Source organism: Brachyistius frenatus, unplaced genomic scaffold (genome assembly GCF_029030835.1).
Source record: "Brachyistius frenatus isolate BFR_SWC_R1_liver_20210118 unplaced genomic scaffold, ASM2903083v1 Contig_18, whole genome shotgun sequence".
NCBI lineage: Eukaryota > Metazoa > Chordata > Actinopteri > Embiotocidae > Brachyistius > Brachyistius frenatus.
In genome coordinates this window covers 2,107,476-2,133,423 of record NW_027210617.1, presented here as the reverse complement: position 1 = coordinate 2,133,423, position 25,948 = coordinate 2,107,476, and the positions used below count along the sequence as shown (strand labels likewise).

At 43.2% G+C, this 25,948-nt stretch overlaps 2 protein-coding genes across 4 annotated transcripts in view; one reads left to right on the top strand and one right to left on the bottom strand.

Moving 5' to 3' along the window:
* Nucleotides 1–4,436, top strand: part of LOC138618819 (cytochrome P450 2J6-like) — a 47,336-nt gene extending 42,900 nt beyond the window's left edge. Inside the window, exon 10 of the transcript XR_011310756.1 lies at nt 4,422–4,436. The gene's annotated coding sequence lies outside the window, so the exon portion shown is untranslated. The remainder of the gene's footprint in view (nt 1–4,421) is intronic.
* LOC138618814 (importin-13-like) lies at nt 398–25,444 on the bottom strand. Of its 3 annotated transcripts, XM_069694810.1 has the most exons (23): nt 25,383–25,444; nt 24,882–24,968; nt 18,702–18,827; nt 18,250–18,606; nt 17,505–17,758; nt 14,102–14,242; nt 13,347–13,488; nt 12,679–12,845; nt 12,289–12,409; nt 11,915–12,062; nt 11,590–11,771; nt 11,318–11,344; nt 10,978–11,112; nt 8,984–9,136; nt 8,450–8,530; nt 8,198–8,335; nt 7,158–7,254; nt 4,782–4,834; nt 3,190–3,256; nt 2,966–3,024; nt 2,777–2,866; nt 2,438–2,619; nt 398–2,298 (listed from the first exon to the last, which is right to left on the bottom strand). In XM_069694810.1, exons 2-23 carry the CDS (start codon nt 24,948–24,950, stop codon nt 2,202–2,204), a joined length of 2,886 nt encoding a protein of 961 aa, XP_069550911.1. In that variant the 5' UTR covers nt 24,951–24,968; nt 25,383–25,444; the 3' UTR covers nt 398–2,201. The 3 variants fall into 3 exon arrangements, with proteins under 3 accessions (XP_069550911.1, XP_069550913.1, XP_069550912.1); XM_069694812.1 differs by lacking the exons at nt 398–2,298; nt 2,438–2,619; nt 2,777–2,866; nt 4,782–4,834; nt 25,383–25,444 and having other exon boundaries at nt 24,882–25,376; XM_069694811.1 differs by lacking the exons at nt 398–2,298; nt 2,438–2,619; nt 2,777–2,866; ... (1 more) ...; nt 3,190–3,256; nt 25,383–25,444 and adding an exon at nt 3,590–3,812 and having other exon boundaries at nt 24,882–25,376.
* Between the last annotated feature and the right edge of the window lie 504 nt (nt 25,445–25,948).

Below are 25,948 nucleotides of genomic sequence, written 5' to 3'. Positions count from 1 at the left end.
TATCTGCAGGAGGTTGATTTGATGGAGAGGCTGAAAGAACAGAATCAAAACTGCTCCCACACAGAAAACGTCAAGAGCTGCAGTCTTAGATATATTTAATAAATTAAAGCCAAGGTACAAAAAAACAAAACAATGTACATTATATACCTCCCTCACCTCAGCCTTCCTTTAAACGGTGACAAACATTGTTCACCTTTGCACCTCAGAACAAGACCACAATACAGACCAGGGATCAGTGTTGAACGTCAAGTCGTTCACAGTTCACATCAGACTCTGAAGCAGAACAGCTCACAGCTCAGAGCGGATTCCTGCCCCGGGTCTCAGTCTAAATCACATCTTTCTGCAGTCTTTCACACATTGAATATATTTGTCCCCTGAAACCCAACACCCCCCCCCCTCCCTTTCCCCTCCCACAAAACACATGCATGCTACATGTCTGCAGGCACCTCGGATAAGACAGAAGGATTAGACTGAGATAAAGTTTTATCAGAGACCACAAAGTACATTTCAATGCTGAGTGTTACTAAATGTCAGCTGGTCCTGCTGATTCACTAGACAGTGTATTTTACAGCCGTCGCATCACTTCACCATTAATGTCTCAGGCAGAATGGATGAGCACAGAATGTCGGTGTCGAAAAACTTCCTCAGAGGTCTTACATTATTTCACTGCACTCCCTAATCCTTCAGGGGTCCTCTCCAAGGCAGTGACCCAGATGGGTGAGAGGATTCTGGATAGCTTGTCCTCAAAGCTTTTTGTTAAGAGCAGTAGTTGGTGTGAGAAACAAATAGATGGGTGAGTCTGGTCAATGGTTATCCAGATGATAAGGAGGATTAACAGACGGGTGTGGTTGCTGGTGAGCAGCGGAGGTGGAGAACTGGACATGCCTGGTCAGTCTTTACGGAGACAGCAGCCTGAATGAGTGCGGTGTGAAGAGATGAATGTTTAAAAGACGGGGAAATAATGCGTGTGTGCTGTAGGTCCGATATAAGTGCACTGAACAAGTGGAAAAAGGTACATCTGTGCACACACAACCTCTCATACATACAGGTATGAACACGCACATACACTCAAATACACACAAGTGTTCAGCAATAACTGTTAATATGCACAACTTGATTAATATTTTTGCACGATTACAGTGACTAAGCAGTCTGCTGTCAGGATTATGAATTGCTCCAAAAGCTCAGTTCCCTTCTCACTTTCCATCTTGTGCCTTTTTTCTCACAGCCAGCTACTGAAATCCATTTTCCCTCTAGTCATCATTTGAGGCAGTCCTGCTTTACCTCCAGGACCGCTGCCTAAAAACCACAACCTACAAGCCGAGGAGACTGCAGTAGGACTGGGTGGGATTGTATGTACATGAGGTACAGCCCCATTAATAGAGGGCTGGGCAAGAGAGCACACTGTTTTTTAGTCCAGGTTATGTGGTCTTCAGCTTTCTTTCTCCACTTATACCCCTAAGAAGGCAATTTACACACATACAAAAAAAAAAAAAAAAAAGACAAATTTACAAAACAATTAATGATAATTTGGCAAACGCACATATCACTGGGGGATGGGAAGGATTAAATATCATTGTGTTCATATCATTCTTCCTGCAGAGTCCCCTCCAAACACGGGTCCGTCTCTCTTCCCATTAGCAGCAGCAGGACTGGAAACCACTCTCTTTCTATATATGTATACATATACATTTATATTATTAATTTGATTTATTTCAAAAAATAATGTCAAGTAGCTACGTACGATACCACTACCATTTCATATGGAGGCTAATCACCAGGAAACAACCTAGGAACCACAGGAAGATCTAGAAAGGCAGAACAAGACAGAGATAAGAGGATGCGTGAGGCAGCATGCTGGATGTGCTGCTCAAAGCTCTTCCAACAAAAAGACCTTTAAATAAGTGAAGATAAGAGGGAGGTAGAAACAATCGATCTGATTACAGAAAAAAAAAAAATGGTTGGAGCGGAGAAGATGACCTCTCTAGAGCCACCAGGGATTCAATGTGTGTTCGTTCATCCGATGGCAGGTCTGTGCTGAAATGGTTCCATGTCTTGTCCTGCAGCGGGGTGGGTTATCGTTACAATCATTTCATGATATCTTCACTGATGGGGTTGCAGAGAACTGTGTTGTTGTGGCATCCAGCTGTTTAGCACTGAGGACAGAGGTCACGGTCAGGTGAGAGTTCAAGGGTAGAGTTTCAGTATTCAGCGGCGTACTCTGTACCGTGGAGGCCTCTGCACAGTAGTGTGAACTCCTTCACCATTTCCTTCACCCTTCTCTTGTTTACTCGTTCTCTGCATGACAGAGGCAATGAGAGGGGAAGCAAAGAGGGGGAAAAAAACAACTCATAATTATAAAGTACACGTTAAAAAAAAAAAAAAAAAAAAAAAATCCTGTTTGACCCATTAGCAAACAAACGTCCCGCGGTGTTACCTGAGAATCTGCTGTGAGAAGTTGTCTTTCTGCTCAGTTGTGACCCGGGAAGACGGGAATCCTGGTGGCTGCAGTGCCTCCTTCAACCACACAGCCAGCAGTGAGAAGCAGTGCTTGTTCAGACAGAACAGCACCTCTGCGAACTGGTCCATGAGACTCCGAGATGCCCCGCCTCCGATGCACTGCAGAGAGCGGAGGAGGCATTGTTCACATCAGGGACTTAATTAATTCACAATCAGAGAGGAAGTAAAGTGTGGGGTGAGATTACACGGCAAACTGCAGCATCAGTGACATGACGAAACATGTCTGTGGTGTGACTTGTGATGCGGTTCTTCTCACCTCCAGCACGGCCTGTACCAGCAGCTTGCCGTCCTCCTGCACCTCCCTGGCTAGTGGAGGCACATCTGAGCAGTGGGGTAACAGCTCAGTCTGAGGCAGAAACGCAGAAGCAATCATCAAATTCGAAGACAAATTTTCCGTTTATAAACATGCTTGCAAGGTGTCGTGTGTGCGTGTGTGTGCGCTTACAAAGAACAAGCACGTTGACTTGACTGTCGGAGCTTCGGGAAATTTGAGTGACAGAATTGCTGGAAGTGGGAGAGAGAGACAGAAACTACTGAAGGCTGGTGACAAACATTTACAGTTTGTACTTTGTACTTTGTACTGACAGGCACGTATTTCACAGAAACTGCAGCAAAACACCCAGCACAATGGTTTGTAGGGGTGTTTGTGTAAATTGTGTGCAAACTTACCACAGCGGAACACTGCTTTCATGTCAAGACTCTCAGACAAGAACAAATCGGGCTTCCGTTTGAGGGCCTACGAGGCAGATAAAGGCATTAAACAGAGTTTGTTTCTGTCGGCCCGACCCAATCGGCACTGCTTCACCACATTCCACTGCATAAGCTCCTTTAAAATACTGCTATCAACAATACCCACTAAGCCTGGTAGCCGGATCTGACAGCAACACAGGACTGGGAGCAGATCTGCCTACCAGGCTGTAGTGCTCTCTCCGTCTGTTTAAAAATAACTATATGCAAACTCATACAGAGATCCTCCAATACAGAACTCAGCAGGTATAACAAACAAATTGCAAAAAAACACAAACTTTGAAATCATTTGAAACTTAAGTCAAACTAAAGGCAATCGTGGTTTTGGCTTTTTTTTTTTTTTTTTTTTTTCTTGAAATCAATTAGACTTGAAACATTACTTTTCCTTGTTTTTGGTTGACTGGACTGAATATGCAACAGAAGTGTGTAAGTAATTAACATGTGCAGATAAAGAGAAAGACAACTCATCTCATAATAATGAACTCATTCAGGATGGAGGAGAGGAGAGAGGGAGAGAGGGAAAGGGAGAGAGATGAAGGTCAGATCTATCCAAAGATAGAAAACAAAGGAAGAAGAATGAAGACGAAAAACCAAAATATAAAACAGAAGAGCCATCAGCCAATTTGTCTGAACGGATTAATATTAGTTGAATATTAATTCATTTGGGCTTTGATTGGCTCTGGGCAGGAATGACTTCAGAGGAGCACTGAGCTCAGAGACTAACCAGTCACCTGGGACCCAAAAGTTGATACTCATGCTGTTGCATCATCTTCCCTCTAAAATATTTTATCCGAGGCTCTTGAGTGTGTTGATATTTTTCCAAAGAGCAAATGTGCCCTGATGTTGACTTTACAGCGAAAACGGAGATCTAAAAGCTTCGAATTATAGATTTTCACAGCACATATGTTCACTTAACACTACTTTTCTCTGAGGAGTGTAACAATAAAATAATAAATAATTAAAAGATTACATGGCTCTCTGAGTCACGTGTTATGAAATCCTGAATTTAAAAAATGTAGTCATCTTTCTAAAACAAGCCTTTTTGTCTGATGACAGTGACAACATAACACCCTGCATAATTGTTAGAGGCCATTAAAAATCTCTGCCAGGGTTTATTCTAGTCAGTTAAATACAGTGTTAGTTTTACAAGAGAGGATGGTGTTATCAATGACTGATTAGGCGGGTGCCTGCAGCTAAAATAAAAAGCCTACATGAGCTTGGGACTATGTCGGCATCGTGAGGTGACTGTTAGAATCAAAAGCGTTTGAGGAGAGACAAATGTCCCTTTTTCAAACATGCCCCTCATGTGTTTCATTCCACTGCCTCTGCCTATGTGATGGGGCACCTTAAGGCCCGGTAACAAAGAACAGAGGTAGAGAGAGAGGTAGAGAGAGACAGAGAGAGAGAGAGAGGGAGACAGAGGACAGAGAAACAGAGAAACAGAGAGAAAGAAGAAAGAGACAGAAAGAGACAGAGAAAACCAAAGTGAATGAAATAAGAAACCAAAAACACACCTGAGCTTGGAGTTGCATAAATGAATCAACAATATCAGGATGATCCCTGGGTCCTAAAATATAATAAAGATGAAACTTAAGAAATCATAAGAGAATAAGAATAATATACAAACAGCAACTTAATAGATTCAACAGTCATGTGGAAATAAAAGAGAACTCAAAAATATTTCATTGAAATAATTCACACGTGAGTAAGGAACGAAGGGGAGAAGGGGGGGAGGGGGCATATGAAGCTTTGGCAGAGTCTTGGAAGAAGAGACCAACCAAAAACAAAAAACAGGCAGAAGACAAAGACATGGGTCTGTTTGGAGAGAAAAAAAACGAAAGAAGTAACGAGAGAAAAGGAACAAACCTAAAGAAACAAAAGTGGGTTTGGAGTGGGAACCCAGGAGGCACCTCTGTTACTGTTACAGTTTGGAGGAAAAGAGGCACCAAACCTGAATGAACCCTCTTTTACCTCCTTCCCGTGAGGCACTGCCGGCATCATCATGATCAAATAACAAGCAAAACATTTCCTCTCAGTGCCTCAGAGGAGGAGGTTAGTCTAAAGGGTCCATTCAGCACTGGTCAATAAGATCCCCTTTGCTTAAAGGTGAACCCGGAGCATCAGTCGGAATCACACTCAAAGAAAAGGATAGGTTCTGATATCACTACCTCCCTTATGCTGGACACAGACTACAAGACTTTTAAAAGTAGAACAGATTGCAAATGATGCACAATTAAACACACATTTCCCGTAAGAGCTTCTGAGCTGAAGAATCCACATTGAGATTTCCGACTTTCTGGTTTATTCCGATGGCTTAAGATTGATGTTGGAGGGACTCCAACAGCAAACTTGTAATGAAACAGAACAAATGTCTGTAGTGAGCGCCCAGCTTTGGCTGTTCCCAGACTCCAAACAAGTTTCCTGCTCAATACCCCCTCCAGCCCTCGTCCACACACAACCCCTCGGAAGAATACAGGGCTTATTCAGAGGGCTGGGATGGAGAGCCCAACTCTAATCCTAGCACAGCAGTGGCTGCAGCCGTATTGAGCTGGCCCTTCCTGCTATGTTCAATGTTAGCCGACTGAATAAGCTAGCGGTCTCTGTGCTGTGACTGTATCCTGTACTGATACTGTCTACTGAAGGGCACCTGCTCAGAAAGAAAGAGTTTAGAGGCAGGAGGAGAGCCAGCCATTACTTAACCAGTCAAAGCAGGAAAAGAGGAGAGTAAAAAAGGGACAACACAAAGGGAAGGGGGCATCAGACAGACTCAAAGCCAAGTTAGGTGACCGATATTATACCATCTTACTGATGTGCATTTTATGGTAATTAATATATATGAACAGATATTGGCATATAAACGCAAACAACATTTCATTCTGCTTTCTCTTTGTAGTCTGAGTGGTATTGACCGATCACGTGTGAGGGGGCTTTGGTTGCATGCAGGTAAACAGTTTATGTGGAGAGCAAGCGTTGCCAAAGTCTCAGAACCCATTGGCTATCGTCCGACTTGATCTGCTTTCATATGCAGATATCTGGAGAGATTAGTCATCTCTATCCCAACTCCATTCTCCCATCTCAAGTTGCTAATTAGCTGTAAACAATGACCAGCCCACGGAAGAGGAAGTAATGGCCTGGATATCCTACATCCCCAACATATTGGTTGTTGCCCATTGAGGTGAAATTGTTGTCAGACCGATAGCAGATGGGTTCTGAGATTGTTATGCGAAGTGAAATAACATTTGTCTCGCCCCGGGGTCACGCACACACACGAGGAAACTTCTTATCAACTGTGAGCACTTTACAAAACGAAAGTCATTTTCATACAGCCCAAAATTCGCAACTTTGTGAAAGTGAAAAAAAAAAAAAAAAAAAATTAAATAAAAGGGAATAAGCAAAGACTAAGTGGACAAACAAAAGACATGGAAACATGTTGATCTCGCACGTTTGAAGTCAACTACAACAGCCTGAAAATGATTTAATCAATGGTAAGTGGATAAAAGGTCCACATTGATAAAACCATCATTTCAGACGTTGTCCACTGACACACATCTTTGTGGTTCCACTTTCATTAATGAGTAATAAGAGAAAATGTTTGAAGGTCAGCTGTGAGTCTCTGACCTTATGGCCCCCGGGCTGACTTCTTTTAGTAATGTCTAGTAATGCAGCCTCAAATCAATCATGTGCAATCATAGGAGGAAAGGGAGCAAAAGTCACCATAATACACATAAAGTATAAAACAAATTTGTTTACAACTTCACTCTTTTCCCCTGCAACACCAACACATGATTTTGGACCCCTTTTGAAATCACATCAGATCAGAAACATCTCTTCCTCATTTGAACAGGAACAGTTCACAGTATTGACACTCCCGCCCCTGCTGGACCCCCTACCTTGCAGGAAGATGGACAGTGTTACCGAGGTAACCAGCTCAAACAGAGCCTTGATGGGTGGAAAGTGGTCTGTCTCGCTGGCAAAGATGTGCACCATCTGAAACAGCAGGTCCTCAAATCAGACACTCTGTATGTTTACTTGTTCACAGCAAACCAGGTTATTTGAAAGGAAAACAGGCTGCAGCCTGCCGAGAGCGTCTGTACATGCACCCGACTCACCAGATCACTGCTGGTTTATATTAACATTATATTTCTGAAAGAAAGTTAGCATGTTTCATCATATATATTACTATAACTTGGTGCAGTCAGGAAATAAGATCTGTATTAAGAGTACTGTTATTTTTTTATTGTGCTCAACTGTGGAAACTAGTTTACTTAAACTTTTGTCATGCACATATGCAAATGTAGGAATTATATTATTTTAATACAAACAGACAAGAAATCAGGTTTCCTCAGCAAAAAAAAAAAAAAAATCAAATAGTGTCACCTCGTATTCCTTGATTTATTATAAAAAACATGTTTATCAAAATTTGGTAACTGAGGAAAAATGTTAAAAAATATCCTGCCGATAAATTTACCCTTGCTTTTTTTTTTTAAATGCAAAAAACATTGATTACTTGATTCTGTAAATGAGTATCGTTAAAGTGATATTAACTGCTTATTAACAACAGAAGTTTATATATAATGGATTCATTATGAAATTAGATGATGGGAAATTGCAATTTAAGTCATGTTTTTGTTTGAACTTTGTTGCGTAAACTGTAATTAGCAAATCGGTTAAAATGGTTTAATTCATACCAATACAAAATTTGAAACCAGTTTCAGTTTATGTGGTTACACAAATTATGCTTGAGAGTCTTGTCATGATCACATGAATAGTCATATAGTCATTAATCCTCATTAACCTTGGACTCACTGTTGCACAAGTCATTACAACCCTGTCTTGACAAAGCTCTAAAATCTCATTGCATGTAACCACAAAAATATCTTTTAAAATAATAACGCGTGATCAAGTCTACGTGCACAAGTTGAGTGTGTACCTGTCGTGTGAGGTCCAGGGCTGACGCCTGGGGAATTGTACTGTACATCTGCCCAAGCATCTCACTGAGCTGAGAAACCATGGGAGCAAAATCATGGAGGAGAGTCTTCACTGACTTCTCAAAGATGGCGCACACCGCCTGAGGGATATCACATGATTAGCTACACTGAAATGACATCACATCTGATTATGTGGACCAACTGTAACAAAGCAGTGGTCCGACCGTCGGTGGCCGCAGGTCTTAACAACTCACCTCTACAACCTGCGAGTCGTTGAGCCACTTGCTGAGCACTGTCTGTATGAGAGCGAAAACCTGTTGCAAAACCACAACCACCTGAAACACAGAAACAAACTTCATGAAACTTAAACAAAGTGAACAGAAACATCGCTTTCGAGAACAAAAATTAACATTCATACATGGGTGCATGCCTAACAGCAGGATTACTAATCACTGTGGTTGAGTGACAGGGAAAAATGCTGCTGCTGGCCACCCTCAGACCTCCAACCAGTGATAGCCGATGTGTTCAGTGGTGGAGGCAGCAGGGGGTGGGGCCGTGAGCAATGGAGTTCATAAGGCTGCGAGGACCGTGTGCCTCACTGGCTTTCATCTCTACCGAACTGCGATGTACTACATCACCAAGTCCTTATTTAGTACATAATCCATGATTACGTCAGCCAGTGTCTACCATCCATAGGATCAGCCTATTACTTGATAGTTGATAACCAAAGGAAACTTTCCATCACCCAACCCTACTAATGAGAAAGTTGGTGGTGTGCGTTGACTGACCGGGTTCGGTCCAGGCGGGGGAGGGGCCGTTTTGACGGGTGGTGCTGAGCTGTCAGCCGACTCTTCATCCTGCTTGCTTATGTCGAGCGTAGTGAAGAGGTTGGACAGCAGCCCCAAGATGTGGATGATTGCTAATTTATTGGAGGGATTAGGCTGAAGCGGGAAAAAGAAGAAGGAAGAAACAGATTAATTCTAATTGGGAATTTGCTTGTTTACAAACTAACAACACAGTCCATATAAGTGCATTAGTGTCTGCCTTGAAAAATAACTGCTGTGAATGTGAAATATTTAAGAAGAGAAACAAATCTAAAAAGCGAACGTACTAAAAACATTTCTCTCCTGATCACGATCAAAAGTTTTGAAAATAAATTAAAGGTTTCAACAATTCAAGGAGGTTAAGTATAGTGCTGACAGCTAAATGAACAGAATCAGTCCAAATTTGATTAAAAACAAACAAACAAGCTATTCAATAATAAATTAGATATTAAGTCATTACATTGAGGAATGTTTTGGGGTGTTTTTTTTATATATATATATTAATTAAACAATAAGTAGAGTAAATGACAAAAAAATAATAATCAAAACATATACTATATATTAAATAATTTCCATCATTGTAAAATATGAAAACATGAGTCAATGGGCAGGTATTTAACCAGGTGAAACAAGGTAATGACTCATTTTCATACCAGGTTTTTAACAGACAACAGCACGCACATGCACGTGCACACACACACACACGCACACACACACACACAGACACACACCTCTCCCCTTGGTAATGAACATTAATTCGATTTTCGATGGCAGTGTTTAATCATTGCTCTGTTGCCACGGTGATGTAATGCAGCCAAAAGACTCCGAAGAGGACAACGATGGAGCTGCCACACCCTCTAATAGCCACATCTCTTATGTCTCCTTCAAATCTATGTCCCTGTATTTCACTGTACAGAGCTCATCCTACAACACCAACAGTACATGTGCACATCCTGCTTGACAGCCTCGTCACATCAACTCCATCAGTTGTTTGTTTTCCCAGGCTGCCCCGTAAGACACCACGGTCATTCACCCCTGACGTAAACTAGCCTGAAGGTCTCCCCACTAGGTGCCAGTATTTGTCCGGCTCCACACACATCACCTGATTTCCTAGTCTGATGTAATGCAGATACATCAAAAAGCTGGATAGAAAACAACAAGAGAGAGAGGAAGTGTGGATAGATAAGACCGTGTGTGTGTGTGTGTGTGTGTGTGTGTGTGTGTGTGTGTGTGTGTGTGTGTGTGTGTGTGTGTGTGTGTGTGTGTGTGTGTGTGTGTGTGTGTGTGTGTGTGTGTGTGTGTGTGTGTGAGTGAGAGAGAGAGAGAGAGAGAGAGGGAGGGGAGAGGGGCAGAGAGAAATGACAAGCTTCATCTAAACTGACATCTCTGTTCACCCTGTCCAGGGTCTTTACTGGTGGCAGAACAAGAAATCTGCAGAAATTCTACCTCACTCCACAACCAGTAAATATCAAACTATTTTTAGATGAGACCAGGTCTGTATTTGTGCCATCCTGCGTGACAGTCTGGAAGTCCAGGCTCTATTAGATATGACATTTAAACAGGGTAAAGAATTTTCTTTTGCATGTCTGTGTGCTTGTATGCGTAAAAGCATGACCTACTGTAACTGCGTCTGCTTAGGCACTTTCATTTTATGAACTTTGAATTTATCTCGCTGTAGTGTGTGTGTGTGTGTGTGTGTGTGTGTGTGTGTGTGTGTGTGTGTGTGTGTGTGTGTGTGTGTTTGCATTAGTGAGAGAGAGAGAGAGAGAGAGAGTGCCTTTGCTACTTCCATGTGAGTCACTAGCCCATGGTGCAGGGTCAAATCCAATCTGGTCCCGCAGAGAAATGTTCCACTGCAGTGACACCACACAGACACAAGGCCTGTTCCTATTGGCCAGAGTCCAACTGTGCCTGCTCCGTGTTTGTGTGTACTGCTTCACATTGGTTTGTGTACGCACCGTCTCATCTGCGAGCTTCTCCAGCTGCTGAATGTAGGGGGTGATGAGGGAGTGGAGGTTTCTTAAGATGTCTTCCACAGGGAGAGCGGAGAGCAGGAAGCCGAGAGCCTGCATCAGCCACATACACTGACTTGTCTGCAAGAGGGAGACGATCACAGGTTCAGCTTTTAAGTCATTTATGAGTCCTGACAAGCCGATTTTTTTTTTTTTACAACGCATAACATGTTACCCTCAAACTACAGGCTGCAAACAGGTTATATAATATTTTCCACTTCATGTCACTTCTGAACTGAATGCCATGAAAGAAGCAGAGAGTGAATGCGAGACAGCACAAACTGACCTTGTGGATCTGCTTTATAAGCACCTCCTTCAGAGAGGAAAAAAAGAGAGTTAGAGTGAAGGCTCAATTATTTTAGAAGCACAACAAAACCTTCTTGAAATAGCAATAAAAAGTAGATCCAAAATAATACAACTGAAGTGATTTAAAAAAGAAAGGTGTTATTTCTGGAGTGCAAGAACATCAGAAAAAGCAGCTCAGCTTTTAGCAGTGAGAAAGAAACAGCTGGGTGAACTTAGAGAAAATATCCAGTAGCAGCAAAAATGTGTACGTACCTGAGACACTGCTACTATGTTGGTTGCGTACGGCGGCAGGTCGTATTTGCATTCCCTACAGATTTTCTTAAGCGTTGAGACAGAAGAAACAGAAAGGTCTGGGTTTCCTAAAGCTTGAAGCACCAAAGGCAGGACACTGCTGAGCATCACTGGGTGGTCTGCCAACCATTCAGCCAGAGCACCTATTAAGAGTTCAGGTACAGAATAAAAAAACAAACATTTGTTTGTTACAGCTCTGAAACAATCTCTTGCTCTCTGCGCTGTACTCTCCATAAATTACAGTTTATTTGATTTCACTTTCATCATTCAATCCATATTATCTGACCTATTGTGAACATCACTGTGTCTGCTAACTGGACGTTGTTGATGTTGATTCGGGGGATGAGTCCTATCAGGCCTGGGATGACGTCGGAGTAATTCACGTCTATCGTCTCTGCTATGGACTGGAAGCCGTACAGTAAAGCTTCTGTGTGCTGGAGGAAGAGGATGCAGTCAGCTTATGTTGGCAATTAAAACAAAGGTGTTGTAGCAATTCTAAAAATTAGAAATGTGAATTTAAAAAAAAAGCACTCGTTTTAACAACCTGCTCTATTAAATCTGGTATGATGAGATCTAAGTACAAGCTTATGTGCAACACTGAAAGCAACAGAAAACAGCTCCCATTATTTCTGTATTTGTCTGTGTGTGTGTCTCACCCACCTGCCATGACGAGGGCTGTTCTGCGTTAGTCAACAGTCTCCCCAGTTTATCATACAGGTTACTCAGCAGCTCCGCTCCCAGCATCTCGTATACATACATGAGCGTGTCCGAGATATCCACCCTGAAGGACAGACATGCACAAACGGACATTTTAGGGGCACGCAGTCTTTGAAAAATCTCATCTGTTAATCTGCGTGCCGGGCAGATTTTGCCCTCTCGGCCACCAGTCCAGTGAGAGTCTGTTACAGAAAAACACACTCATTTGCTGACCAATCATCCTGTCAGCGAGTGATTTCTGAAACAAACAGCGGTGCACAGCAGAAACGGGCATGCAGGGTACACAGAGAGACAGGGTGACCCACGCCAGCGCACCCACCCAAACATATTCACCTGTAGATCCTGAACTGCTCTTTCTCATCTGAGGACCAAGATGCGTATTCCTGGTCAGAGGGGAACTGGGCTTTGTGCAGCAGAACATCCACCAACTGGAAATACACAGGCCTGTAGACCTGCAGATACACCGCCTGCTTATCCGACTCAAACGACATGATTTCATCCTGAGAGTCGGGGAACAACCATGAAGAAGAAGAATTAGTCTCGGTTCAGGAACATTAAATAATTTAGGCACCTTACAGACCAAAAGCAACTGTTCTGGCTTACATGGTGTTTATCATGCAAAGGCAATTCATATACAGAAGAAAAAAAAAAAAAAAAAACCTAATGTTTTCAGATAAGCTGCCATGAGTTAGAATTAAAAAAAATTTGAGACAGAACAGTGAGAGCCCAACAAGCAGCACATTCATGCATCAGGATGTACAGAGAGAATTCATGATCTATGATGATGAGTCTATCAAAAAGACTACGGTTCAAGGCAACTGCCTTGCAAGCCTTCCCATATGACAGTGAGCAAAGCATATTTTGTAGGCTGCTTTTATTTGAAACAGACAATGAGACTAGAGGAAAAAGTGGGTAAACCATAATACACAGTGATCCTTTATTTATCAAACTACAGCGTTACTTTAACACTGAATTACAGATCTAATTTGATCATTTCTTACTTGTAGTGTGTACCAGAAGGTGAGTGTGAGGGAGCTGGTGGTCTCATTGACCGGATAGTGGCCGGGGATGCCTGTACAAAACATGATCATGTTGACTAAAGCCAGGAAGCTCTGCCAGTGATCCACCTGCTCCAACAGAGTCCTAGGGAGAGGGAGAGGGAGAGGGAAAAGGTTGCAAAGGAAAGACAGAGGGAGAATGTGATTTAGCAGCGGCACCATAGCCTCTCTCATTAGACACAGCAACACATGAAACGCAATCATGCTATACAGTGAACCCTCATTTTTCGCGGGGGTTACGTTCCAAATAGAAACCGTGATAGGCGAAATCCGTGAAGTAGTAACCTTTATTTTACAATTGAAATAGATAGAACTGGACATTAAATATATCTACGTTACATATAGTCGTAATGTGATTTCAATGCACGATGCAAATCCGTGAAGCAGCGAGACCGTGAAAGGTGAACCGCGTTATAGCGAGGGTTCACTGTACATGTGGAGACTGCACATTGAGACCATGGATAGTATAATGCACACCCGGTTTTAAATGTTAAGAAAACGTTTTATACAGCAGGTTATTATATTAAGATTTTTTTTAGCCGGGTTTTGCATTGTGCGTTTTAAATATAGCTGTACTTTCAATATCATAAAGCCCAACAATTATTGAACCACTCATTGGCAATAAGGTGACTGTACTATTAAATGTTTCTTATTTATTCATATTGTTTACACTGTTAAACACACACACACACACACACCTGGAGTGGTTCTCTCCCAGTGTGACGGCGATCCGGCAGATACCATGGCAGGTCTCCATGTCTCCATTCTGAACTGCCTCTCTGAGCTGCTCCTGGAGGGCCAGCACTTGAGGAACCAGTTTCAGCAAAGTGTTCACATATCTATACCCCGTAAACACAAGCACAAAGAAATACCACAATCAACATTGAGGGGTTCAGTTCATTTAATAAAAAAATGGCATGTTTTTAAAATGGAGTAGAGGAGAAAGCAGTGGATTCAAGGCCAGGGAGCCTCCACTGGTGAAACTGACTCACACTGCTCGCAGCTAGGTTGATGTATTTATTGCTCCTTCCCAAGACAAGTGTTTATTTCCAATCAAATCACAGCCCATGTCAGTCCAACCTCTGATCCAGCACACCCACCCTAAAAATCCCACACATCTACCAGAGAACCAGAAAATCTATTCAAAGCTCCTTCTCAGAGCTCCGGCGCTGTCAGTTGTTATTCTGTCTTCTTCCTGCTGTCTCAGCCGTTTATGATACCCTCACTCTGGCAACAACATGCACATGTGCGGACACGCACATAACCTCACACAGAAACACACACACACCACATGTGACGACATCAAACATCCTCTTGTCATCTTTAACGACAGCAAAAGGAAGACTTACATTTCGAGATGAAGGGCATGTGTACGTGCTCCTGAATGTCACCAAGAAGATTGTGTGAATGCTGTACATATAAACCATATTATGTGTGTCCCCCGGGGGGTGGGGGGTGGTATGCAGCTTGTGCTTCATCTTTCATGTGAACATCAATAAGAACGTTGGTCCATGGTCGATGAATATTCATCAATGACAGAGCAAGGTTGTGTGACTTTACCAGCAGTAGAAACAATAAACAGGACGAAAAACCCATTTCAACCTAAAAAAAAAATGACAATAATTTACTGTGTTGCCCTGAGGATTTAATCTGGCTGCAACTGATGATAGTTTCTTTTATCAGCAGCACTCTTTTTTAAAATAAATCAATTAGTATTTTAATTCTAAAAATGTAAAAAGATAACATTAAATACTCAGATATCAAAATTACATCTTCAAAGTACTTATTTGTCCAATCTATAATCCAAACCCTATTCAAATCAAATTTATAGTAACAAACACCAAACAACAGCAAATCCTCACATCATAGAACAAGTGAATGTTTGGCATTTAGACTTAGGAAATAATTTTAACAATTAGTCAAATAATTAAAACTACCGATTCGTTTTCTGTCCATCAATTAATAGACCTAATTATTTCAGTGTCATCTTTGATAAACAGTAGCAGCCAAAGGAAAAAAAAGTGGCCAATTGTGCTCTGCAGGTTGACTGCATCGCTTTCCCGCCGTCCTGGGATGCATTTATTATTCTAATTTCCCTCAGGCCCTTTTATGAGCTGAGAAGTCAGTTCTCTGGTCCTGTGTTGTGAAGCCGAGTCCCCTCTTCAGCAGCCCAAACTGATTCCGCCTTCTATGGAGAGCTCCACCCTGCTCAGATGAGATGTATATGAATCCTGCTTCTGTCTAATAAGCTCATACCTGTGCGTCTGTTGGCCTACATCCTCTGTGTTCGGCTGTCTGAGTAACTCTGCGAGAGCAGCGCGGGGAACTGCACTTAACTCTGTGTGTGTGTGTGTGTGTGTGTGTGTGTGTGTGTGTGTGTGTGTGTGTGTGTGTGTGTGTGTGTGTGTGTGTGTGTGTGTGTGTGTGTGTGTGTGTGTGTGTGTGTGTGTGTGTGTGTGTGTGTGTGTGTGTGTGTGTGTACACATGTGAATGGCAGACTGCACTCAGAAGATCATTCATTTTTAATAAGGTGCTTTGCAGATGCAGGTCATGCACTCTTTGCTCAGGAAAAGAGGACTTGGTGTTCATCTGATGTGATTAAAAAGCACAATGGATTTGTATGCGTTTCCATATTTCCCTCATAAGAGATGACATTCTGGAGATTCCTCTGAGACTGCCTGCTGCCGTCTCCTCTCCTCTAACTCATCGTTGTCCTTCGTCTCCTCTTTTGCTCCGGTCCTACTGTGATACACTTTGTGCCTCCTCTTGACTCCTCCTTCATTCTCTCCCTCTTGTTCCACCTCCTCCCTCCCCCGCGTCCCTCTCCCCACCTCTGATCCCCTCTGCAATTACTGCAACACTCTGAGACAGGGGAAATGGGTTGCCTGGCAACAGGATACAGCTGGACCAATAGCATCCCCCCAAATGAGTTGACTGTAATGTGTTTAAACAGAGAGAGAACAAGAGACAGGGAGGAGGGCTTAGTACTGATGGTGAGAGATGAGAAAGGGGAAAGGAAGAGCACAAAGAAACAGAGGTAGAGTGGGAGAAAATATAAAATAAAATAAAGAAAGCCAACAGAACCTACAGGATGGAAGAAAATGTGGGCTTTGTCTTTCTAGGGATGATGGAGAAAAAAAAAAACTATGTCTAGTCTCCGGATAGATTCATTTGTTTCCCGCCTCGATCATAAACGCACACGTAAGACACAATTTTCTGTATCGACTCAAATATAACCCAATAAATAACAGAATGCACAGACTACAACTGAGGCCACATTTGTCTCAAGAGACGCTACTCATTAGACAGTTTTGATAGGACCTGACAAACACACACCAGAAAACATGCACATGAAACAGGGCTGTAACTCATACTTAAAGTAAGTAAAATTGTCCAACAAACTGAATTTTGAAGAGAAATCCGAGGGATCCTCTCTCTAATAACAGTCTCACCTAGGAGCCCTTCTGAGGATGTTCAACCTGTAACTCTGCTGCCATTGACTGTCTTCCTACCATCCGCTCAGCATAATGTCAGTGTGATTAAACTGACTTGTCAGCAGCAGCTTCACAGGCCCACCTCCCTGTCTGAGTAGCAGCGCAGAGGTGTGGAGGATGAAGTCTTTTATTCTTAGGCACTTTCACACCTTCCCCTGCCCTCCTCTGTCTCTTCGCATCCTTTCTTCTCTTTGCACTGTCCCGTTACCCCCGCCCTCTCCCTCTGTCTCAAGGGGAGGGGTAATGGGTGCCTGCCATGTCTGAATCAACCAGTGCATGATGACATCTCTCCCCAGCTCTGTAACCATAGCAACACCAGCCAACCGAGAAATGCCGCTCTCCTCCCCCTGGCTGTCAACTTGCCCTGTATCAATCCCTCCCTTCCTCCCCCCTTCCTTCCATCCTTCCCTAATGCCCTTCCAGTGCCCACCATGTCTGTTTCCTGCCTGTGGCTGAAGCATCTTTTTTTCCTCCCTCTCCTTCTAACACCATTTTTGCTCCAGTTATTACCATCACAATCTCTCATTTGATTTTGTCACTATTTCTTTTCCATCGCCTTTTTTTTTTTTTTTTTGGGTACACATTGGCAAGCGCGCAATGTACATACCTTTGGGAGTCTGGTTGCGAGATGGCATTGACTATTGCTTCTACCGCTGTGTCGAAGAGCTCTGGGTCAGGCATGGCAGTGAAGCAGTCGTGCACCAGGCCTTCGCTCTCGCTGAGGGGCACATCCAGCAGGACCCATGATGACAGGCAGCGCAGCACGCGAGCTTTCACTGCCCCGGGGCTGTCCGTCCTCCGCAGCAGTTGCTGCAGTAAGGGACACACCGACCCCCACTCTCGGCCCAGGGCTCCCCGAACCTAGAGGGACGACGATAACGAGAGTGAGGATGTGAGAACACTGCTCATGTGTGGTATGTTCCTCTGCTTGGTGATGAGGCCTGGGTATCATTGTAAGTGTTTCTGTACTTGTGCCAACATAAGGCCTGGATATATTTTACCCTGACATTAATATTTTTGGGAATACAAACATTTTTTTTTTTTTTTTTTCACTTAATAAATCCAGTCAAATATCACTGTGACAAATCACAAATTATTTGACAGAAGATTTAAATTATAGATCAGGAAATATAATTGTAAAAAAAAAAACACAACAATGATAAAAATCTGACAAAACATGAACTTCCAGCTTCCGAGGCTCGCCCATTTTCAAAACTCTGTGCCACTGATGTATTTAAGTTAGTTGGAGGTTTGCTGTCATTTCATGCTGAATCCAAGGAGAAGCTATGAATATTATACAGGTGACCATCGCAGCTTGCAGAGGTGGGAAAGGGTGGTACCTGGAAACATACCTGTCCCTTTTTGTACTGAGGCAGGCGGCTGGTCTGGAACTCCTCAGGTAGGACGGTGAGTAGCTCCAGCAACGCAAGGCAGCGTGCCCGTCCGTCTACCCCTCCCCCTTCCTCCTGAAACACCCGCACCATCTCCGACACTGCGCCAGGCCAGGCCTCGGGCATTGTGTTGAGTGCCAGAGAGGCCAGCGCCACACACAGCCGGGTGAGCACCATCTTGGAGCCAGAGGAGAAGCAGGCGATCTGGGAGAACAGCTGGCTCTTCAGAGACTCGTACTGGTCTGTAGGGATGTCTGACCAGTACCGAGAGATCTTGGTGTGGAGTGCGCTAGCGCCAAAGTACTGGATTTCTGGCACCTGCGAGAGAAGACAAGACAGATACAAATGTCACAAAATGTTTTCTCAGTGTTTGTACGTTTGTGCGTCTATTTGAGTGTGAGTGCACCCTGTACCTTATCAGGGCTCAGTAGGGCCCAGCAAAACTGCCAGGCCTGAGGAGAGACCTGAGCCTGCATTAGCCATTTCTGGGCCAGATTCTTGTTTTCTATATTGGGATCATAGTACAACTGGTGGAGAGCCTAGGGATAAAGACGAAAGAGAAGAACAACACTGAGAACAGTCACAAGAATCCATACAATCTGTGGATGGCTGAACCATGAAGGAGTTGAACAACTTGGTTCCAACACATTTCTTGTGAGAAATTGTGAACTTGTGAGTTCTTGTGCAATTACACTCCATGCAATCAGAAAAGTGGGAGAGGAAACAGTCCAGCTGAGAAAGGACAAACGCAGTCCTTTAAGCTCTTATTTGCTGGAAAGAATTGGTTACCTTGAGAAAAAAACCAAACATCTTTTCTCACATGGAGACACACAAACAAATAGTAAACAGGTTACCTACAAAGCCTGAGCAGTCGAGAAAGCAATGACCTGAAAACGGCACTCTCTGAAGTACAGCTCGGAGTACTTTGAGTACTTGAGTGCAGTGAGAACAAGAAGGAGCCGGCCAACGGGAAAGGAGATAAAGAAAGAGTGGCAGAGAGGGAAATAAAGGAAAGTAAAAAGAAGTGTTAATTAAACAGACACCTCTAATCCTGGCTATCCCAGAAGAAAGGTTTCGGCACTTCTCTGCGAAAATGCTGCTTTTATTCTCCCTCTCTGTCTCACATACAAATACACTCACATGTACAAGCTCACTGAACTAAAACTGCTAGCTGCCAGCACAAAGTATTTCACAAGCAGCATAGGAAAAATAAATCTATTCAGTGAGTTTCTGATCCTTGTCTTTTACCCCTGAAGCCTGCTCACATCAATTCCTCCACCACCAGTCATTCTCTCCCCCTTCTTCCCTCTAATTTCATCTTTCCATCCACCGTCCTCCAGACTAAACTGTCCATCCAGTTTCAACCCATCCCATCCCTCAGCTCTCAATCTTTATCTCAGTCTTCTTCTAATATCTGCGTATTCCCGTTCCCTTAGAAAGCCTGATGCTGTTTAATAAGGGAGGATGAACGATGCTGTAAAGAGAGCACGATGGGTCACGCAGTACGATGATGCAATTGCAGATGTAAAGAAGGACATCCAGACAGCTTCAGTGCATACTGGAAGCAGACTCTCAGGTGGTTTTCTCTCCACGTCTATCATCCTCCGATGCAATGATCCGCCTCCACTCTCTCTCTGAGACTTGAAACGGCTGGCTGGGTGTTAATGAGCTGATTGTTCGCAGGGAATCAGGTAGCATTTGTACATCGATGTTTGAAAGCGAACTATAGGTCAAGGGCCACGTATACATAGTTATTCTTAGCTGGTAGGTCTTTGTACTGAACTAACATCTACCTACAGTTTAATGAGAAATACTACACAAGTGAAAACAGGCTTTGAGGCGTTTACTTTAACAGTGCAGATTGAAGGTGAGGTAGCGAGAGTGTTCATATTGGCTCGTCCATGAATTCAGATGAGGGTGCATGCCCCTTCAGATATTAATGGTAGAAAATCCTGGAGAAAATGTGTGTTGTTGTTTTTTTAGCAGTGGCTATTACTGTCTACACTGCAAAGCAACTAAAAACAAAAACAAAGATGGATTTATCGCCAAGAGAGTCCGACAAATGAATAAATGAAATTAGGTGAACTGGGAAAAAAATTGCTCCCTGGACTTATCAGCTGGGACCAGACCACTCACAGTATGCTCTCTGAATGAAAAGCACACAAAGAGGGCTGATAAATACTTTTTTTGAATGGTCCACCGGACCACCGATGTGATGGCCAGCAATGATTTCTCCTGGTATTCCCAACGGCCAGTACACCACAGGATGCAATAAAACACGAGTCAATATTTGCGAAAGTATTTCAGAGATCTTCTCAATTGAAGCTTGTGCATATATCCATGCGTGAGTGGTGGGCGGAGCTTAGGGCCGAGAGCTGCAGGAGGACTGCGTTTGCAAATTCTGGCATTTTTTTCTGCCTTTTCCAGAACTGCCAATCCCGGCTTTATTGTAGACAAAACTGCATGACAATACTCATGAAATATGAATGTGCTGTTGTGATTTGGCAGGGTCTTCTAAAGGATCATTATCACGCTTTCATTCAAAAAGCATTAGCATGGTTTTGTTAGTCAGCTCCACTCTACCCTTTCTGTAAACGAGGCTGTGAGATCCAAGTTCAAAGCAGCAGCGGATCATTACTGCGGTCCACTGTGTGACCGCAGACCTCCTTATCCAATCCCAAACACGCTGAACGTGTCTGTCCTTCCAAGGTTTTATTATCAAAGCACAAGACGCAAAACAGTCTGTTCCTTTTGCTGCTTTAATCTTCTCACAAAGACCTATCGCGTGTCTTTCTTTTAAATCCCAGCAGATATCTTTACAGTTATCTCGACCAACTGTAATTGTCCATTAACTGGTTCACATAACAAGCAAAACAACATGCACATCCCTAGAAACAGCAGCTTTAAATTTGACTTACACCTGAGGTAACTAATTGTATCTACAGATGGTAGCAAACTGCCTGAACCATCTGGCTTCATCCGAGGATGGCGTGCTCTTGGAAGAGAACGTCAAAGGTCATTAGCATCCTCTACAGTCTTTTACCAACAGGAGAAGAAACGGGAGGATGAAAGTGAAAAAAAACCTCGGCTCAGTCAGACAGATTCACCAGCGGCTCTCAAATATTCTGAGGATGCAGCTGTGTCCACTTGTGTACTCACTATGAAACCATAACAATAACCATGTAGCTCAGTGCGTAGTGTTCCGCATTACATATTCTGTACTTGGGCGGCCCGCCCAGGTAAATCCACGGATGTCTGCCTTTTTAATTAGTTTATCAATCTGTCCGAGGGGATGACGTGAGATATTTAAATAATATTTCGCTTAACCTACATCCTTACGAGGCACAAGTACACGAGCCGAAACACACATAACTTACGTACATTTTTGCATGCAGTGTTCACACGCGGTATAGATGAAGGCTATAGGTTCAGTGTGTTTTCAAGCCATCTGTCCACAAGACTGTCACTCTCTATGCTATCGCAGCAGTGGGAGGGCAGTACTGGTGCTGTGGTGCGGAAGGCATCATCGCACCAGTGACCCATCATGACACTGCACTCTAACTGTGAGCATCAAAGACGTGCAGGGGAACGATGATTAATGAGGGAACAAAGAACAATAGTTTGTGCGAGAGAGTGCGCGGGTGGTTGTTGACAGCACGAGCCAAGACACAAATCAGGAATACCATGTTGCCAATGGTGATGAAATCTCGGCACATGAAAGGAAAAATAATCCCTTGCACCCAGTATCTCAACATGCAAACCTCAGTTGCATGAAGAATGTCCTCTTTTCACTGCATAATTCAGAAGACTGATCACATACAGCCACTGATTAATTGAGCCAATGATACCGTTTCAAAGGTTGCTAACAACTGAAAAAAAAAAAACCTCACAGTAGGACATGTATGCGTATCATGTACCTACATGAAATGCATACCACCGGGCTAAATATATATTCTCATCAATAAGTGGACAGAAATACCCTCCCCCTCTGTCTGTCTACCAAAAAGCTTCTCAATGCACCATGCATCATTTCTTGGTGACAGATTCTGCTGCCCTGCTATGTTCCATAACACATTCGCTGGCGGGCTGAATCATCTCCTCCGCTTTTAAATTTCATAAAAGTACTTAATAAGACAGCACTTGGTGTCACATACGTTTTATCCCAATGCTACTTATGGTTTCCAAAAGGTAGAGGTGCGCCACAAGGTGAGAGCCTGGGCACTAAGCACTACTCAACGGACCATGACAGCCTCCTGTGGACAGCATCCTTTGTGGGCAGTTGGGTGATTACAGCTAGTAATGGTAACAGAGGTCTTCCCTATCAAAGTGAACAAGATGCTGCCCTGGACTAACCCACGACTGTGATGTGGTTCTTTCTGTTGGTACAGTAGTTTGTGTCGGGGGGAGAAATTTAGAACCCTACAAACGCAGAGCAGAGCTGTGAATTTCCTCTAAAATCGACTTGCTTGGCAGATAGTGACTCTAAAGCTAATTATAGTTGGACGGAAATGTAACATAGTATACGAACCCCTTCATTATGCACACAAAGACACTGACAATGTGGTGCGTTGTTTCACAGACCCGAGACTGAACAAGGAGCTTTCTATCAGGCACATACAAACACTGGGCCAGGAACCATCATCTCCACCACCGTGTAGGCAATAAACACACACTCCCCAACACCCGACTGGACCAAAGTGGCAACTCTGCACTCCTAATCGTATTTATTTCACCTTTTTTTTTTTTAGCAACTGTCGTCGCTTTCATCATCTTATGGGACTGCACAATTTGCCTCTCTATTGATTAGCACTTTGCGGTGTCTTCTGGTGGTATGTACAGAATATAGTTATCTGCTTCTTTGGCTGTTTGGCAAAAAAGGATGATAAAATTACAAGTGAGAGCAACACCTCAGGCATTGAGGTGGGGGTCTGACGCAAATGCTAATAGGATGCTTTTAGGAGAACGCACAGATTTTTAAAGAAACCTCTCGTCTCCCTCTCAGCCTCTCACTGATTCACCAGTCAAGTCAAATTATCTAGAAAGAATAATAATATGGAGAGAGATAAAAAAAATCAAAAAAAAATCCCTCAAGTAGAAAGTAAAGTATCACCTAAGAAGTACAAAAACTCATCAGTTTTGAAATGCAAGTGCATGTATGAATACAAAAGTGCTCGTAGCCTTCATGGAAAATTGTACTTCAGATGCTGTTTGCCAAGTTGTATCAGTTAATGAGATCACCGATACTGCTATACGACAGAGCAGACTGAACGCCGATGCAGGTTGTCACAGGGTTGGAAAAAAAACACTTTAAACTGTACAAACAGTGTTATCACAGGTGATGCTTCTAAACACTTTTAACATCTATTAGTTATCGAATAATCACTACATTGACGTTTGACCACCAAATTTAGCTTCGGATTATTTAATGAATCACTGAATGCTGAATGTGTCACACGTAATTACAATATAATGCGTTATCAATATAATTGAGGTATTTTGGCAAGCAAGGATTTACTTCCATTATAGCCGGGACACTTAAATACTTAAACATCTAATAAAATAATCACCTAAATTCCAAATCTATGACATTAGGATATCCATTACTTTAACTGGAATTTACCTTCAAAGATTGTTTACTGTTTGTGACACTGCCAATGGCATTAATTATACCGTTATGTATGCAAACGATATGTGCTATTGTTTTATCCTACTACAAAACTGAAAGGGAATGCTGTAGTTTTACTTTACCAGTGCCAAATAAAAACAATAGTTTTCTCAGACAACTCACTCTCCACCTGTAGAAATGAAACATGAGCAAATGAAAACAGAGATTATCCCAAGGCAGACAGGACGGGGCACACTGTTCTCCTTCCTCTTTTTGATACACCAGAAACCCCAGCATCAGGCCAAACCATTTCCCCTACAGGAATGTGCTTCTCTCCTTCAAACCTGCCTCTAATCATTTCTGTCGCATCGCCAACCTCCTTTCACCCCCTCCTCCTCCTTCTTTACTGGCACTGTCACAGACAACGACCGCTCCTTCCCCCCCCCCCCTCACCTCCCCCTATCAATCTCATTACATCAACTCTGCTCTTCCACAGCAGCACCTTTCTCACTCCCTCCTCATCCTCTCCATTGTCCCCCACCCATCCCCTCATGCTGGAGTCAGCGGCCACCCAGCAGGAGATTCATCATAGCAACCTTGCAGACAGCACAGCCATGCACGTAAAGCACACACGCACACGCACACACACACACACACACACAAATATATCCAATCTAACAGAGAAAAACAAGACCCAGACAAGCACTGTACAGAGACTAACAGGGATTGTGAGGAAGTAACGGGCAGCAACCTGTTATTTTGCTCTTAACTGATTAGTTATTGTGCACCTTAGACGAGCGAAAACTCCTAAACACAGCAAGAACAACCTCTCCAGACAAAACCAGAGCTGTAAACAGTGTTAACTCACGTCATATATTATGTGGCTACAAGGCAAAAAATAAATAAATAAATAAAACCGTCTCGCCTGTCTCACCTGAATTACAGCAGCTTTCTGACAGGAGCTGACCGGATCCCCAAAAAAACTCACCTTCTCTACGTTTTCCACTGTGAAGTCCAGGGCGTCCGGTGTGGCTGCTGTCCTCCCCGGCGTCTCCATATCTCTGCTGACACGGAGCTGTCAAGCGATCAAAGAGGAGCGACACGTTCAGAAGCAAAGTCACCGACACACTCCCTGCTATCTAAACCACGCAAATTCCCAGATTATTTCCACAGCAGCAAATATGTAGGTATTTAAACGAGCTCCGCCGTGTTTGTGAGTTAGGCTGACCGGCAAAGCTAACGTTAGCTCGCCCCACTTTTAAAAAGACAGGCTAGCTGTCGCTAACCTCCGCGATAGAAAACACTACAGCAACAGCTAGCACCACTATGCTAACGCCAAACCGGCTAACGTAGCACAATGTTAACTTGACGCAACCGCGAGAGAGAGAGAGAGCTATACTAGTGTTTTCAAATTGTGACAGCGTTATCAAAACAATTCCGTCTCCGTGTTATTATCTCGAGGGTGTCAGGAGGAGCGATATTTCCACACCTTTCTGTCCTGCGACGGTATGAGACGATGCTGGCAGCTCGCTGCCGCTTTTCTGCCTCTGCGCCTTCACCAGGAGCTTTATGATACGTTCACGTGCGGTGGGAAATATTGGAACCGCAACGTAACTTGGGGGGGCTGCCTAAATATAACACACTATTACAGATGGGTAATGTGGAAAAAGCTGGTTAAAATCGTTGAAAAGCGTGCGTTTTACTATTATGAACCTTTAGTTGGTTATATGTGATTAACCTTCGTGAATTATTTTTGGTCAACTGCTAAAAGTTGCATCATAGGTTGGTTCGTTTTGTTTATTTGCTTTTAAGTGTCGTATACAGATCAACATTTGAATGCGGCATTTCCTCTTAAATCCAACCAAATGTCATCCTCCCTTCAAGAAGACAGCCTACCAATAATGTCAGGGTGTAATGACTTGAAGCATATTTACGTCGTCTCACATGTCACTGGAAAACTATCGATTACCTTTCCAAATTGAAGTAAAGAAATATTGTTTGTTGGTCAGATATTACATAAGCTCCCCCAACATTCCTAAAAAAAACAAAAACCCG

Excerpts from the sequence above, each read along its gene's own strand:
- LOC138618814 (XM_069694810.1), bottom strand. The coding sequence starts at position 24,950 with ATGGAGACGCCGGGGAGGACAGCAGCCACACCGGACGCCCTGGACTTC. Across the intron at positions 18,828-24,881 it reads CAGTGGAAAACGTAGAGAAG|GCTCTCCACCAGTTGTACTA; the intron begins GTGAGTTTTTTT and ends CTTTATCCCTAG. Across the intron at positions 12,846-13,346 it reads CCTTCTGGTACACACTACAA|GATGAAATCATGTCGTTTGA; the intron begins GTAAGAAATGAT and ends CCCGACTCTCAG.